At 41.3% G+C, this 17,424-nt stretch overlaps 1 protein-coding gene across 3 annotated transcripts in view; it reads right to left on the reverse strand.

Annotated features, from left to right (window-relative positions):
• Positions 1–17,424, reverse strand: part of CNTNAP4 (contactin associated protein family member 4) — a 284,841-nt gene that overhangs the window by 129,501 nt on the left and 137,916 nt on the right. For 2 of the 3 annotated variants that reach the window (XM_084757092.1, XM_084757091.1), the window contains exon 4: positions 4,886–5,033. In XM_084757092.1, the coding sequence (XP_084613218.1) occupies positions 4,886–5,033 (148 nt within the window). Of the gene's footprint in view, positions 1–4,885; positions 5,034–7,024; positions 7,108–17,424 lie in introns of those variants that run through there. The other variant, XM_084757093.1, reaches the window with a different exon arrangement.

Raw genomic sequence — 17,424 nt, forward strand, 5'->3', positions numbered from 1 at the left:
CTCTTACCCAGCCTATTTATTCTCCAGTGCCCTGTCCCAATAACTAATACTACCCTCACGGTTTTCCACACGCAGTGACTCATGTCCTCTCCTGCAGTGGCCAAGTGCTAATACTTCAGTATCTCGGAGGACTCTTAATGCTGACCTTCTCCCGCTTCATAGACTGCTGCTCCAGTATAGCATACCAGCTGTCTTGCACAGATGACATCAAAGTCTCCAATTTTGCTTTTATCTACTTATCTAACCCACTAACCTATAACCATCACTCTAGTATGAGTCATCATCCACAAATGCAGACTGATCTTCTAGCCTAAGGAATGATGCCTTCCATAAGGGATTGGTACCTTTCATATCAACTGACTTAATTTAACCAGTCTCCTCTCAGACATGGCCATGGGCCAACCCAATATAGACAGTCTCTTCATTGACACTCTTCTCAGGTGATTCTATGTTCCATCAAGTTGACAATTAAAGCTAATTATTCCGTGATCCATCAACTCTGTTTCCTGTATTTGACTGAATGAAGTCACTTTTTCTATCTGGACCCTCCTCCAAGCTTCCTATGTGAAAATGCATCTTAATTTCTGTTACCAACCAAAAATGTAATGTTACCAACTTCTTTTATTAACCTCAATCTTTGTCCCTCACATTTATATGCTACTGCATTTTACAAGCTACATTACTCTGTATTTGTTGAGTGCAATGGATTTTAGTATTGCACTGCCTATCTTACTTAATAAAACATACGCTATTTTAGAATTTCTGTATATACCCAGTCCCAGGAGATAGTAAACTTTTCTCCTAGAAAATGTCAGTACATACTTGTTTGTGAATAGATATAGGAGCCAAGTAGTTGTAAAAGGAAGTAACTTTGGAAAGTGATGTCATTCCTTTTAGATCTTAGGTCTAATGTGTGCTATCTGATCTTGGACAAAGATCCTAATTTTTCTATGGTCCCTCTTCTTTCATGTTAGATATAAGGAACTTTGATGTGTACTGCTCTTGAATGAATGGCACAGACAAAGCCATGTTATGTGGGAGCCTATGGAAAGAAGAGATCAGAAGAGGCTTGCTTCACCAGTTATGGATGGGCATCCCATGGCTGTGATCCAGGAAAGTGACCTTGCCCTCAGCCCAAATACCATTGTTTCCGTTTTACGGGTGATGTAAAAGAACACCCTCATATCTAGAGAAAATTTGCCCTAATTTTATCTTCACCACTTAAAGGCGTTACAAACAAAAATCATAGACCAGGGCGCTTACACTAAAAATATCCAGGCACTTTCATTCGTAAATAGGGACAGCCAATGGTCCACACTATTTCTATGCCCAGTGACTGAAAGCAAGTCTATGGCTCATTAGATAGACAATTCTGCTTGTCTCCTTCTATTCCTGCATCAAATGGTGATATTCATGTACCTACTCCTTGTGCTGTTCAAACAAAATGGGAAAATACCTATAAACAATACTTTGGGGCTCATAATAACTGTCCAATACTTGTCGGCTTTACGGTATCATGTGCAATCAATTAATACTCATGCAAAGATGATGGCATAAATAGTTGGAGAACATGATGGTGTGGATTGTTCAACTGAGGGGTTAAAGTCAATATGAGTGAGTCCATTCCTCAAAGTCAAGCCATTTTAAGTTGGTTTCTGGCTCTCTATGAGATTATCTTTCCATTAAACTTATTACTTTGTATCTTTTAATAACTCAAAACTATACATCTATCATTTTACATCAGCTCTTCTCCTACCATTTTACTCTCTGCGTTTGAGTTTCAAACCTACTACTACTTAAGTTATGGGTCAGTGAGGAAGAAAGGGTGATTGCCAGCTGGGGAATGTGCTTATCCTTAAGACAGTAAATTTTAATCACACACCAAAATGTGAGCGTTCCAATGAGTTCTAGGCTTAGGACAATGGGGAGACACTTAGGTCATCCTGAGTCACATGGCATCAGAGAGAACTCAAAGAAACCTTAACCTCAGCAGGTACTGCCCTGTGGGTATTATAAGTAATAGTTAGGTTTCAGAAAAACAGCATGGAATTTGCAGTCAAAATTCAAAAGATACCCAGTATTGGAAAGTGGGCAGATTGCTTCATTTCCCCAAGTCTCAGTTAACCCTGGAAAATATAAGAATTAAATTATCCTGTGTCTAAAAAAAATGGCCCATGTCATAGTTTATCCCCAACCAATGTCAGTTCTTACTCTGCTGGTAAATATTTCACAGAATGAATGCCCCATAGAGAATACAACTGTGAATACAAAGCAGGCATTTATACCCTTGATTGTCCACCACACATGCATGACTTCTTGTTGTTGTTGTTGTTGTTCTTGTTGTTGTTGTTGTTGTATAGTAATAGCAATACCGTTAGAAATAAGACTGTTCAAGTTCTGTCTTTCAGAACTTAGTAAGGGTAGGCTATTTTGTAAAGTGTGATTTTTTTCCAGGTCTGAAAAATATGAAATGAGAAACACGCAGAACAGCTAAACTGCACCGTGGAAGCCAAGAAAGCCAGCAGTCCAGTTGGGCAGATGGTGAGAAGAAAGCTACCCTGGAACTCATCTCTGTGATCCAGCAGCTGGAGGGAGCAGGAGCTTGAGTCCTGGGCTCCAGGAGACTTGGCTGCAAGCCCAGCTCTGCCACTTCCTGTCTGTGCAGCCTGAGCAACTCAGCAATCCCAAGATTTGGTTGTCTTTTGTAAATGGGAAAAGGGGAGAGTTATCTTGCCATTGTTCCCTGGGTTCCTCTGAGGCATCATATACATCTTTGTACAATGTCTATAGGAAGCACTCAAGGAACTGGGTAGCTCAGTTCAGATTCCCAGCACCCACATGAAGAGTCAGCCACAGGAGCACATGCTGATGGTCCCAGAACTGGAAAGACAGACATAGAAGGATCCCTCTGGGCTCCTTGGAAGGATGTCTAATGGAAACAGTGAACTGCAGGTCCAACAAAAGACTAGTCTCAAAAAAAAAAAAAAGATTGAAAAGGACCCTTGATACCAACCTCTTGCCTCCATACAGGTGGGCACATGCACCCACACATACATTAGCATGCGTAAAAACACATACATATGTAGCATATACACACAAAGAAACACCCGAGTACATAGGGTAAGCTTTCAGGCAAGCTTTTCTATTTTTAGAATTAGGAATGTTAATGCTACTGATATTGGTATTGGTGCTGTTGCTATTTGAATTACTGCTATATCAAAGATCATTATAATTGCTCTAGGAGCCTAAAGGGAGGAAATGTTGATTTATGATGGCATTGGGTACCAGGAGCATCATTAAAATATGCAAGGAGCTCCAAGCAGTCTGTACAGTATGATCTCATGGCCAGACATGGTTTTAAAAACTGTATCAGTGGTCTGGAGAGATGGCCCTGGTAGGCCAATTAAGAACACAAACTGCTTTTCTAGAGGGCTCTAGTTCCATCCCCCAAACCCACCTTTGTTACTTTACAACTACCTGTAACTCAAGCTCTAGGGGATCTGATACCTTCTTCTGACTTCCCACACATACCCACATATAGACAACACAATTACAATTTAAAATAAAAGCAAAACCTTTGAAGACTTCTTCAAGTCACCTGACTTCTGTATGACATTTGTTTTCTTTTTATGTTCGTAGTAGGAAACAGAACCCAGCCAGGTAATCTCCCAGAGCTATAGAACACATGTGAAATAAGAGAGTTTTGGTGGCTAAAATATAAGTAAGTGAAAGAATTTTTACTGAAGGGATAATGATGTAGTTACATTAAACAGTCCTGGGCTTTTTAATTCTGGAGCTTCCCACGTGTTAACTGTAAGACACTGGGTCAAAGCCTGAGTCTCCCCAAACCTCAGGCTCTTTCTCTGATTACTGTCAGTCACATTAACCAACTTATCACTCTCTAGCAACAGAGCCCCTCACAGGATGGTGCGGTTTGAGGTGGACTATCAGTAACTCTTAGGTCCCTTCCCCACTAAATAAATAAATAAATCAATGTAATGAAATGGATCATTAGGGGGCAACTAAGCGAAATCTATGGTTTCTGTCTTTTTTTTTTTTTTAAATGTGAAGATATGTCAAGCACACTTTGTATTCTGGCAGAGGTCCTTGCTGTTTCTTTTAATTTATGCTGAGGGCATGGCACATTTAAAAATGAATTCCTTGGCACATTATTTTTAGGCTAGAGAGAAAATTATTCGGCTTTCATAACAGCTGCTGGTCATACTAAATGGACTGCTGCCTTTTTCCTTACAGTCTGGGTACCAACATGAAGCTCCAAGTGTAACCCACTGGGGGAGAGACAGTATTCAAATACTCAGACCTACTTAATAGTGATAGCACTGTAATGTACACACACACACACACACACACACCCTAGGATTCTTTTGAGAAACCATAAACTGTTTTGCATGGACTCAAGTGGCTGAGACATGGCTCAGTTCACATCTCCAACATCCATATAAAAAGCCTGGCCCAATGCTATAGCTTTGTTCTACCAGCATGGGGTGGGAGAGAGGTGAAGACAGGCGTATGTGGGTCTTGCTAGTCAGCCAACAGCTGAATCACTGAGCTCCAGATCAGTGAGAAACCCTATCTCCAGAAAATAAGGTACACACACACACACACACACACACACACACACACACGATGAGGGGAAAGAGAGCACGCATGCCTCATTCCTGGATTAAAATGTAAAAGTTAAATGCTCCAGTAAATATTAGCACGTGTGGTCGCTGAAGAGCCTTCCACTAAAAGTCGCGCCTGTCTGACGTCTTTTCTTCATACCTACAAAGTTGATTTCCGTGTGTGCTTTGGGTTTGGCTTTTCAAGAATCTCCTTTGATATCTATTTCAATGTGTCTGTGTCAGGCAAACAAAACACTTACGGTATGCACACCCGAACGCCTCGATCCTCATTCCAATTCTGCCCTTGGGGTTCCATTCTAGAGGGATGAAGCGCAGAAATCTGGCTTTGATTGAAGGCTGCAGTCTATAGTACACAACACTGTCTGCGTTCGCATTTCCAGAAAAACCCTGGAAGAAAAGGCAAAGAAGGAGCTCAGGGTATCTGGAGTGTGTCAGTGTCACCTGTGACAAATGTCTGGGTGCGAAGCTAGCCTTTCCTTTGCTCCCTATACAAAGTGCCACTTTCTTTAAGGAAATCAGATGAGCAGTTTTGTCCCTCCATCCCTTTGCATTAGGAGAAGTTTTAAATTACATCACACCCATTAAACCAGCTTTCAACTACGATGCCCTCGATAAAAATTGCTTCGGCAAAACATGGATTAAATGTAAAAGCGTGCGTGCCAGTGGCTGCAAGCACCGCAAACAGCATGGAGAAGCTGAGAAAATAATCTCTCAGTATTGAAAAACTATTACCTGATTCAGCAAAGAAATTGCTCACCGGTTTCGGCTACTGCACTTCTCAGCTCCCTCGTTAGCATAAACAAAAGCCTCCCCCAAGTAGGACCCACCCTCTGTAACAGCTGCTGAGCCTCATCAGCACACCGCCTCAAACATGTCCAGGGCTGTAAAGGGAAGCTGGAAGCAATGAGAATTTGGAAAGACCTACGATTAGAGACTTACAGACTCTGGCCCTGGGAAACGAGAGAGACCTTTGGAATGATGCTAAGCCAGCACAGTCAAATTGCAGAAGAGGAAATTAAAGGTCAGAAAGGTGCAAACAAAAAAAAAAAAATCTGGCGTCTGCAAAACTCTGACACTGAGTAAGCCTATGCTGGTTCCTTCCAAAGTATTAGGATATGTAGCTTGCTTGCCCACCAACATACACAGAACTCAATGCCCTAGCCACTTAAAGCATTTTAAAAGAGTTCTTTATTTTCATGTTATTTGTATGAGTGTGTGCAGATATGTATGCAAACCATGTACACGCCTGGTGCCTGGGAAGGGCAGAAGAAGGCACCAGATCCTCCGAAACTGGAATTACCATTGTGAGGCTCCCTATGGATACTGGGAACCATGGGACATCTACAAGAGCAGCGAGTGCTCTTAGGTGTTGAGTCAAACCTCCAGCCCAGAGCCATTTTATCTTCCCCATCATCGGACTTCACATGTGAAGACATGGGCACGACACAGAAGCTGTTTACAGCATTTATACTTCGTCTTTATTTCGTTTCCGCCTCTCTCCTCTGGTTCTTCCTTTTCCTCCTCCTCTGACATTTTTTTTGATACTGTCACAATTTGCATACATAGGAATGACATAGGAATGATGCTATTTCATATGCAGACTCATACTGGTAGGTCTCCTTAATGTTACTCAATCAATAGGGGACTGGCTTAGGATGCTAAGATACAGGCAGCAGGTTCCAGCTTTACTGGTTGGTACTAATATTTAGCAAAGTAATTTCTAATACATTATTAAGGAAAACATTGCATGTTTCAAAATCGACTTCCAGTGATTCCCTCAGCAATCAGTTCACTTCCTCCTGTTTCATCAGTACCCCGCTCACCCAATTTTCAGGCTGGCCTGCCACAAGCATTCCCAGAGATATACATTACTTCCTGCAAATTAAACCTGAAAGCTGGCACCTGGAATTCTTCCCCCTTGGCGTCCACCTGACTGTGTATTCTGCCTTCCAAAAAGTAGGAGTGATCCTGGACGTGGGTGATACCTCCAGCGGGTTGGGATCCACGGCGGAATAAAAATGGAGGGAAACGGAGAGCGCAAGGTGAGCAGCAGGCAGCGGTGTTTGTCTGTCTCTGCTTCCGGCTGTGATGGTTTCCCTCCATGGTGGTTGACTCTCAAACCGTAAACCAACACTAACCCCTTGCTCCCACCTACTGATTGATGGATATATAGCCCCGACTGTGGGAAAAGCAACTGATAACGGTGTGCCTTAGCAGCTCTGCCATGACTGCTCAGTTCCACAAAGCACGCTCTCATCAGACGCTGTCGTCAAAGCTTCTTCTTGGCCCTTCCGTTCTCCTGTTTCCTGCCTCCGTTCACCACCCACACTCTCAACATTTCCCCTACTCATCAGATTTGGACAGGAGGAGTGCAGTACCTCATCCCATTGCCTTCAGACAAAACCCAAAGTCTTCAACAAACGTAACACAAACAACAACTTGGGTATAGGCCCAGTGAATCACCTTAAAAAGGCCAGACTCGGCCCCTGTTAATCCCTTTCCATAGCAGGCAACTGTGTACAGCCACTTCCTGTTGGCATGTGTCACTTCCTGTTGGCATGTCAAGTCTTTTCTGTCCATACCACCTCCACCTGAGACCGACTTGCTCTTGATTCTGGCGTCTAAGGTAGTGTGTGTGCGGCCACCCACATCCGATCTTCCTGTTTTACATCCTTTGGGGTTTCTCATCATTTGCAGGAGGGGTGGTCTTCTCCCTGTTCACTGTTTTTAAGGCTCATTTATCTTATCCTACTAACAGAAGTGCTCCCCTAAAGCACAGCCCTCAGCCAGCCTCCACTTACAACACTGAAATCCCTTCTTGGCTCAAGGTGGCTCTCAGCAAGATCCTTGACCATTTATGTTTGAGGAGAACAAGGATTAAAAAAACAAACAAACAAACAAAATTAAACAGAGTTCAGCGGGCTTCTCAATTGCCAGGCCTCTTGGAGCCTAACAACACCACGTGCTGTGTCTTTGATGACATGGAATGACTCAGCTTGTCTCAGACGTACTTGCTCACAGAAATGTTCTTCCCTTCCTTGTCATCGTTAAGGCTCTGCAGAGCATCTGAGTGGGCTGCTGCTACTTCCCAGGACGTAAGTAAGAGAACACTGTTTAACCCCAAAGGTCCTTGAACTCCGATCATCAAGGGCCCCCTTTTATATGCACTAGCGAAACATGGAAAAGGCATTTACTACCAGGTTATAAGTTATGAGGCAATGGGTGGGGCGGGGAGAGCCCAGCAGTCACATTTTGGGCACCTGCCCTTTCTCTCTGTCTTAATGGTCTTGTATTCTTTTATGCATTCTTTTGCATGGACAACCTTTGACTGCAGGTAGAAAGTCGTCATTCACCTTACACAGGTGTTCACAATTCTTCTGGACCTCCTCAGAGATCAGCTTGGAGATGCTGAGGATCTGCTGGGCTTCCTGGAGGCTGAGGCCAGAGAGATTGGATGCAGCTGCAAACCAGCACACAGCGCGAGGCTGCCTGGCTTGCTGCAAACTCCTGCCTCAGGACCTGGACAAAGGCTCTTCCCACCACCCGTTCACCAGCACAACAATCTAGGCCAGGTACTTGGCCATGGTGGCGGCTCCACCTTAGGGGAACGAGTGTCGCTTGCCGACCCAGTGGAACCAGATCACGGGTGACTGCTGGGTCAGAAATCAGCCCCTTTCCGAAGTTCCACCCTATTTCCTGTTTCACTGGTCAAAATATCTCCTGAAGATTAGGTAAGAAAGATTATCACACTAGCAAAACCCCCCATGTCTGCTTAGCTCTGCGCTACAGCAATTGCCATTTCTGAGGCGATCATGAGCACCTGCCTGAAAATTGGAGATCCATCTAGTCTAATTTTTCATTTAGGATGGTAGAGTCAGGGCACTATTTCCCAACTTGAAATACATGTTAAAACTTTTAGTGCACAGACCCCAGGCATTGGTGTGTGTGTGTGTGTGTGTGTGTGTGTGTGTGTGTGTGTGTGTGTGTGTGTCTATGCATGTACCACACAGACCCCAGGCATTGGTGTGTATGTTTGCATGAGTGTGTGTGCATCTATGCATGTGTCACACAGACCCTAGGCATTGGTGTGTTGTATGTGTGTTTGTGTGCATGTGAACTCATGTATACGCATCTCTTATGATGACCTCAGGCATTCATGTGAACACATTTATATGAATGTGTCATGAAGACCCTAGACTTCTGTATGTGTATGCATGCCTGTATATTCATGTGTTATGCCGACCCTAGGCACAAAAGCATACACACTGGTGTGCACACAGGCATGAGTGTGCATGCATTTTAACCAGCTCTCCACATCAAGCTAATGTGAAACCATGGCTGAGACCCTAGTCTCCAGACACTGGATTCTAAAGGGACACTACCTATCAGCTCATCTCATGCCTTTGATTTTATTTCCTGGGTGCCACTGGCAGACTAATGCAATCTGTAATTATAATCCCTTGCCAAAAGAACAGGTGGAAGACTAATTAGATGACCTTCCAAAAGATATCACATCTTTTCCCAAAATTAATAGAATTTCACACATTTAGATAGGCATCAGCTTAAGGGATTGGGAGAAAAAGACTCTCACATCAACATTGATAACAGATGGGTAAATGCTACGGGAATGTATATGGACAGCAATGTTTGGCTTTTTTACCTGATTGAATTATAAGCTATTTAAATTTTGAACATAAAGTGCAAATATAAAATACATATAATTTGCATAAGTGATACAAATGTCTTCCCTGGCACAGTAAACATTTTAGGAGTTCTCTCTTACAAAATTGTGAGATTGAAGATAGTGGAACGTAGGAGTTTTAAATAAGCTGTCGTTCTTTTTTATAGTAATTTTTTTAAAATAGGACTCCACTATAGGAAGTACAGACAGTGGTGTGGCTGGCAGAAGCATCATTTAGGAAGACTCGGGAAACTTAAAAGAATCCTTCCACTGCAAAGTCATTTGGAAAAATTTAACTTTACTATTTTCCTCATCAAAAACAGAATGGTGGCACCGGCTTTCTGTTGCCCAACCTGTTTACCTCTTTTTTAATCCCCAAATAACCAAGATTCCATTTTTGACTCAATGCTTACAGAGAAAGTTTTCAGAAGGTCTGTGGGGTGCAGGATTGATCCTGCGTTACCTTATAAATGAAGATTTCAAGGCCTACTGTCAGTTTTTAAATGCATCCACTTTGCCTAGAAGACACTCTTCAAAAAACAGTTTTTAACATACCATCAAAATTCACACAGAAGCACACAGATTTCTTTGTTGGTTTTGTTTTGTTCTTTAGGAAGGACAAGGACTTACTACGTAGCCAAGGACGGCTTCAAACTCAGCATCCTCCTGCCTCAGCCTGGAAGTACTGAGATTCAGTGCCAGCAAGAAAATACAGGGGCTCAAATGGCCCCTGTTCTCTCTTTTTCCTTTTTGTTTATAGCATATAGCAAAAGAAAGAAAGAAAGAAAGAAAGAAAGAAAGAAAGAAAGAACAAGAAAACATCAACAGATGTATCCCTTCCTTTAAACAGTTTGGTTTAAAGAATCAGAGTTCATTAAGTATACTTAAGAAATTCAGGAAGTTGGTTTTCCCACCTCACAGGTTAGGGCGGTGAGAGGGGTCTGGAGTTTCCATTTCAGGATGTGAATGAAGCATCTTCCACAGGCTCACACATTTGAACACATATTCTCCAGCTCCAATGCTCCATACAGTAAAGGGGTTCAGAGAAAGGGACACGCCTGAGGAAGTGAGTGGGTATTTGGAGGTGTGTGGACCTTCAATTCTACAGCACAATTCTGCTTCAAGCCCTCCCCACCCCCACCCCCACCCTCTCTCTCTCTCTCTCTCTCTCTCACACACACACACACACACACACACACACACACACATCAGCTGAGATGTGAGGAAGCAGCTGTCACCCTCTCCCTCTGCCTCAGAACTGCCTGAAGCCCTGGCTTCCCTTGAAGACTGCCATAGCCCCTCAAACCCTAAGCCAAACCAAACCTCCGCTCTTGAGTGGCCTCTTGTCAGTAGTTTGGTCACAGCGACAGGAAAAGCTGCTAGTGTTTCCTCAAAGCTGAGTCTGAGCCTGCGGTCTCCCACCCTTCTTCCTAGTGTGTGTGTGTGGGGGGGGTGATGGAGGGAGTCCTTATCTTCCCCCTCTCCTCACTATTTGATTTTACAAGAGTTCAGGAAATAAAAAGAATCTATGATTAAGAAGGATAATAATAAATAATGACTTTATTGCACCTGACTGTACTTACAATCTAGTATAAACTGAATAATCAAACCAAGTCTGTTTTTTTGTTTTGTTTTGTTTGTTAATTTGTTTTGTTGCTTTGTGTTGGACCCCTAACCTGCGCCAGAGATGAGAATTCATATGCAGTTCCTAAGTCAGAGGTACCATGTGAGAACTTAATACTATACTATTTTTTCTCTCTTCCTTCCTTCCTTTCTTTCTCTTTTTTCCCCAAATGGTCATGACTTCAAACTGTCTTCTAAATGCTCATGTTTATATCCCTAGATTAATGTTGTGCTCAGCCTTCACCAGAGAAGTTTCCCATTACAGTGGTCATCAGTTAATGCAGAAACCAACAACTGGTCAAAATGCCCATAATGCACAACTGAGATGTAATATGAATAAATTAATAAAATATATATTTAAAATGCCCATAATGCACAATGCTGAAGAGATTGGCCTTAAATGGATTTAGGGGAGGTTTTGAAATAAAAAACAGAAAGAGTGTATGAGACCGAGGATAGAGGGATACACAGCAAAAATAACAATAACAACAAAAATGATAAATCCTCTTGATACAGCATACTTATTCTTGAACTCAATTGCACCTCTGTTTAACTGAACAACAGGTATACAAGATTGGGTCCTGCCAATCAAGAGTTCATCATGGATGTGATAGGAGTTTCCCATGATGCCCTGAGGGACTATTAGTAATTAATAGTTGCTAGCAGAACGGCTGTAATTTTCTTTAGTGTTGTAGCCACTGACAAGGTGCCCATGCTCCAGTAACTAAACCATGCAGGCTCATGAGAGCAACTCTACACTCAGTGGTTTATACCCAGGGGAAGAAGACATGAAATAAGGACTGAAGAAATGTTTTAGGGGAAGAGGAAAAGGGATAGGAAGAGTGAACGAGGGTGAAAATTACTAAAATTCACTATGTATATGAAACTGTCAAAGAATTGTTGTTAAAGTCTATTTCCAACAATTCTAGTTCTAAGGCCTAAAAAGTCCAAGATCAAGACTGGAAGATTGGATGTCTGGTGAGGACCAGTCCCTGATTAATAGGATCCAGCCTTTCTTCTAAATCCTCACATGATAGAAAAGGACAATGCACCTCCCATAGCTCCCATGAGCCTCTTTGATCAAAGCACTAATCCCATTGGCATGAACACCCTGAACCTTATCACTTCCCAACATGTCCTGACGGCCACTGCCTCAAAGACTGGTATTTTAACATGCAAAGCTAGGAGAAGGTGAGCATCCAGACTACAGGACAGAGCAAATGTGTTCCAGGTTATCAATTTAAACATCTTCAGCATGAAAATTTGTCACTCAGGGTAGAACACAGCTGAAGCATTTTGTGCAGCTTTAATGCCGGTGACAGCCCTGTGAGGTAGTTATTTTTGTACCCACTTTACAACTGAGGAAAATGAAAATTACAGAGGTTGTGGATTGAAAGTCACATGGCTAGAAAGCGGCTAAGTAAGAATTTAATTCCAGGCTGCTCCGACTGCAAAGCTCGTAATTTAGCAAAGTCATCAAAAGGCTGCACTCCAGCAGAACACAGACACAAAACACCTACGCTGGAGGAAGTGTGGTACATTTTCTAAAGTGTTTCCCTCTTTCTCATAGTTCACATTTAAAAATATTTCATACATCTGAGAATAATGCCACTTAGATTGTGGCCAAGCTGGGACTCAGCTCTACTCACTGACTTTCAGAAAACAGAATGAGATTCTATTAAGCTTTATGTTTTCTCTAATTTACCAGAGAAGACTACAAGTAAAAGACCCTTCTCATAAGACTCTGGCATATAAACAGAAGTCCCCCATAGATATAGAATGTAAGATGCTAAGCCATGGTGTCATGGAATATGTGAAATATCTAGAGGTAAAATTAAGGTTTATATGATAAAAATTGAAAAGCTTAAGTGTACTTTCTTTTCTGTTTGACTGGATGACTTCCATACACCACCACCAGAAGTTCATAGACAACTTAGAGGTTTGTTCAAACCATGACAGGCATATGTTCTAGGGGTACACTGCTTGCCTAGCATGCACCAAGCCTTGGGTTTGATCATCAGTACTGGGAAAAACATATGCAGCCTAGATAATTCATGAATTAATTAATTTAAAATTTTTCACATGATTTTAAAGAATTTCCTAAGTCCTTCTAAAGTTTATGGTGAGGTACAGCAGCACTAATTTCTTTTTCAAATATTAATTGAACAAGTCATGTGTAAAAGCCAAGATGTTTGAGAAACTACTGCCTGTGGCAATTCATAAGGAGCTGTGAAACGTCACTGTCATAAATCAGAAACGGGAGACCAGTTATACATAGTTACGTAGTAGACTCAGACTGCATATAAATTGATCCAGCTCAAGCCAAAATAAACAGTAGCAGCATTAGAAATTCAACACAACAAACAGACAGGCAAACATGAGAATCCTTTTGTCATTATTGATCTCTTTTATTATGAGAATTCCAGTGACCTACATGTGCCCTACGTGCAACCTGTTTCCAAATGCAACTTATTTTACCATTGTTGGTTAGCACAGAGATACTGGTTAAATCCTAGCCACAAGCTGCCAAATAAAACCTCTTCTTTATTTGATGTCAGTTGTAAATCTTGACTAAATGTGTCTCCCAAGAGGTCCTTTAATGTTGGAAAGTGCAAAAGAAAATCAAAGAAAAAGTAAAAGCTACTGAAAAGTGAGGAATTTGCCAACATAAATCCAGATATGAAAAACTTGCAAACAGTTGTCAAAGAAGACATTATAAACACAGTTACAAAAGATTGAGCTGACTAGTTCTCAACATTAATTTAACTTCTTTGGGGTTCTTTTTTTTTTGTGGGGGCAAATAGTGATGGTAGTCTAGGTATCTAAAAAGATGTGATATTTTTATTATTACAGTGATAGACCAGCAAATTCTCCACAAACCCCAGAATAAGAACAAATAAGCACAAAAACAAAAACAGAGCTTAATCTAAAACATATAAAAAATAAATATTCATAATATTATAGAAGAAAATTAAAATAATAACAATAACAACTATTATTATTATTATTATCATCATCAATATCTGAGGCCCTTTCTTTTCATATGTGAGTAAAGAATTCCTGAGGAAGAGAAATAGAAGCAGAGATGGTTTGGTTTTGTTTTTGGTGACAGGCTTTCTCTGTGTAGCCTTGGTTGTCCTGGACTCACTTTGTAGGCCAGGCTGATCTCGAACTCACAGCAATCTGCCTCTGCCTCCTGAGTGCTGGGATTAAAGGCGTGCACCCCCACACCTGGACCCAGAATTGGTATTTTTACTTCACTAGATTATATGTAAATTTTTAGTTCTAGATCCTTGAAGGAAAAGAATACACTTTGGGCCTCTGGAGATGTTGTATTTAGCTACAGGGAGACAGAAATGGGTAAACCCTAGGATCAAGAGCAATGTTTTGATTGCTGGGTTGTTTGTTTGTTTGCCTGATTGCTTGGAGAGAAAGACAGACAACAGTTTGGGTGTTGGATGGGTAGCGAGGTAAGGAAGATCTGGGAGGATTGGGGGGGAGGAGAAGAATACGATCAAAGCATATCATATAGAAAAAAAACTTTAAACAATAGTTTTTTAAAACTAAAAAAGTACTATTTTCATTTTATCAATTGCAACTGTAGCAAAGTACTCAGTGAGATGGGTGTGGTGCCTCTTGCTGCCAGCAGAAGGGAACAGAAAGACGGCCTGCAGAGCTCTAACTACCTGGTCAGTTCTTCTCATATAGTATTCTTCTCATATAATATTTTACACAGACGAGAAAACAATCAATGCCACCAAAGACTGTTCTCACAGGAAAATTTACTGTCCTGAAAACCCACAGACACAGGCATATACACATGAGCATGCACACACACACACACACACACACACACAGCAGAAGCATGGGATGGAGGATCACATTGCAGTCATGGACAAGAAGGAGAGATGAGTGTTGGCGTTCGGCTCATGTTCTCCTTTTATTCCATGTTTTTATTCAATCTGTGTTTCTTCAATTCAACCCTGCTTTTATTCAGGGATGGTACCAGCCATTCATGTCTCTTTCCTTCTTCACAAACCCACAGGTGTGTCTCTTAGCTGGTTCCAAATCCAGGCAAGATGATAAATAATGATTAATTATCACAAAGCCCAACCAAGAACCAAACCACCCAATGCCTTGACCTAAGGCACACCTTAACCATCTCTGTGACCACAAAAAAATTAAGTGTCTATTGACAATTTGTGGAAGTCCCTCACTCTGACTGATTCACATGAAAAAAAACCCCACCGTGAAAGAGATGAGTTCACCCAAAGACGGAGATATGTCTATGTGGAATCAAAATTGCTGCTACCCTGCACCACTATTGATGCTCGTGAAAATCTCTTATGGATGCTAGACAGTAAATAGCTATTATCCGATGAGCGAAACTTCCTGAGCGTCACATTTCTGAGCCCTTCGCAATCCAAAACCCCTTTCAGACTTTGTATCGGAGTCTCTGAGAGTTTGGTCTGGCAGGGGAAAGAGGCAGTAATCACTAAATCCTCTGTAACAAAAGCCAATGCCCTTGGCCGAATGCTTTTCCAGAGAAAGTTCCAGCTAGAGACGCTTCAGTTCCCCAGCCTCCCAAGCCTTCTGGTGCCATCCATAGGAAAGGAATCACCAGAAACAGGGCTTCCATCAAACAGACTGAAAGGGAGAGTGGAGGACTAGAAAAACCCTGATGAAGGTTACACTTAGGAGACAAAAGCATTCAAAGCAATGAGATTTAGTTGGAATGGTATACAACACAACCCCTCCCATCCATGCTGTCATCCAGACCCTACTACAATATAGTGAATACCAAGCGGTCATCTCTGGGGAGCATCCCAAAGTCAAAATGTGAGACAGAAACAAATGCACTGAGTTTGAGGCTAAGTGTTTGGCACCTAGGGACACTTTGCGCAAACACTAAATGTACCTGAATTCTCAGCAGGGTAAAAATCAGCTCTCACACTAATGACCTGGTCGTGAACACAACCTTGACAGCTTTCAGCAAAAAAACGTTACACAGCCATGCACAGAACCAAGAGAAAGAAGTCTGGAAAGACAAAATAATTATCTTAAAAAAAGAAGAAGAACGGAAAAAATTCATCTACAGCACAGATAACGGAACTATGTGATACATATGTTAAAGGCTATGGTTGAAGAAAGTGATTAGTATGCACAAACATACAGGTCATGTGAGCAGAGAGATGAAAACTCTAAAAAGAGAAGAAGAAAAGAAAAGAATCAAAGTAAAGTAAGTGTTATAACAGAGAAGAGCAGTGCAGGCAACGTAAACGTCACGAACTACAGTTTAAGAAGAGATCAACATCAAGAAAGAATTTTTCCAAAATATGCAGGGCTGGGGTACCAGAAGAAAAGGAACAGCTAAGAAAAAGGAGGAGTTACAGACATCATTACAGAACCAAAAAGACTGGAGAACAAGAATAAACCTAAAACTCAAAATAAATCAACAAAGAATCAGATTATATTCAAGCTACCTAAAGGCAACTGCAAGAGAAAACATTGCAAAGAAGTCAGGAGAAGTAGGGTAGAGACTTTTTTAAAAACCTTGTTTTCTAAGGATAGTAAAATGAAATAAAAATTTGACAGAGAGAAAAATAAGCCAGGTATCATCTTGAACATAGTTTCCAGAGTCCTTAAAACGTAGTACAAAACAAATCTAGAAAAATATGTGCACAGAATAAAAGACAATAAATCATACTTGAGTCAAGCTTATTGCCAAAATGCAAGGACTGATGTCCTGTTTAAATCATTAGATCCAGTTAATCACACTAAGGAAAATATGGCATTACCAACAGATGCAGAGAGAGCATTTGATAAAATCCAACATAGTAAAAATTCACAGGTTGGGTGAGAATTTTCAAATCTGCAAAACTCTTACTGGAGAAAAAAAAATCACAAGCCAGATGGGGTTCCAGGACTGAGATGAGGAAATAGATGTGGCAGCTCTCCCTTAATCCAGAAGCTATCTGCAATTAATAACTACTGGAAAAGAGAAAATCAGTTTTCTCCAATGGATTGTCACTGGTTGTATCAACTGCACTCCAGGGCAGACCCCATGCCTAGGAGTAGTTAGCCAGCACTAAATGAACTCCATAGATACGTGTGGTTACTTTTTTTCGGGTTTTTTTTTTTACTGTTTTATTGATTGTTTTAATTTTCAGTTTTGTTTATTTGTTTGTTGAGAGAGAGACAGCATAGAGTTGAGTGGGTGGGTAGGGAAGTGGGAAAAAATCCAGAAGGGGTTGGGGGAGGGGAAAACAATCAAAATCTACTGTATGAAAAAAATAATTTTAATAAGAAAAATAAAAACCAAGATAAACAGTTTGGTGAAGATGATAAAGGATTAAATATCTGCAGGTATTTTTCTAAAAACTCAGAGGGACGACGTTGTAGTTTTCCCCTTTCGTGCTTTTTCGGCAGTGTTCTTTAAGAACACTGAGAGAAATGCTTTCCAACCTTCGGTTT

This window comes from Acomys minous (assembly GCF_964271855.1).
Source record: "Acomys minous genome assembly, chromosome: 14".
Lineage (NCBI taxonomy): Eukaryota > Metazoa > Chordata > Mammalia > Rodentia > Muridae > Acomys > Acomys minous.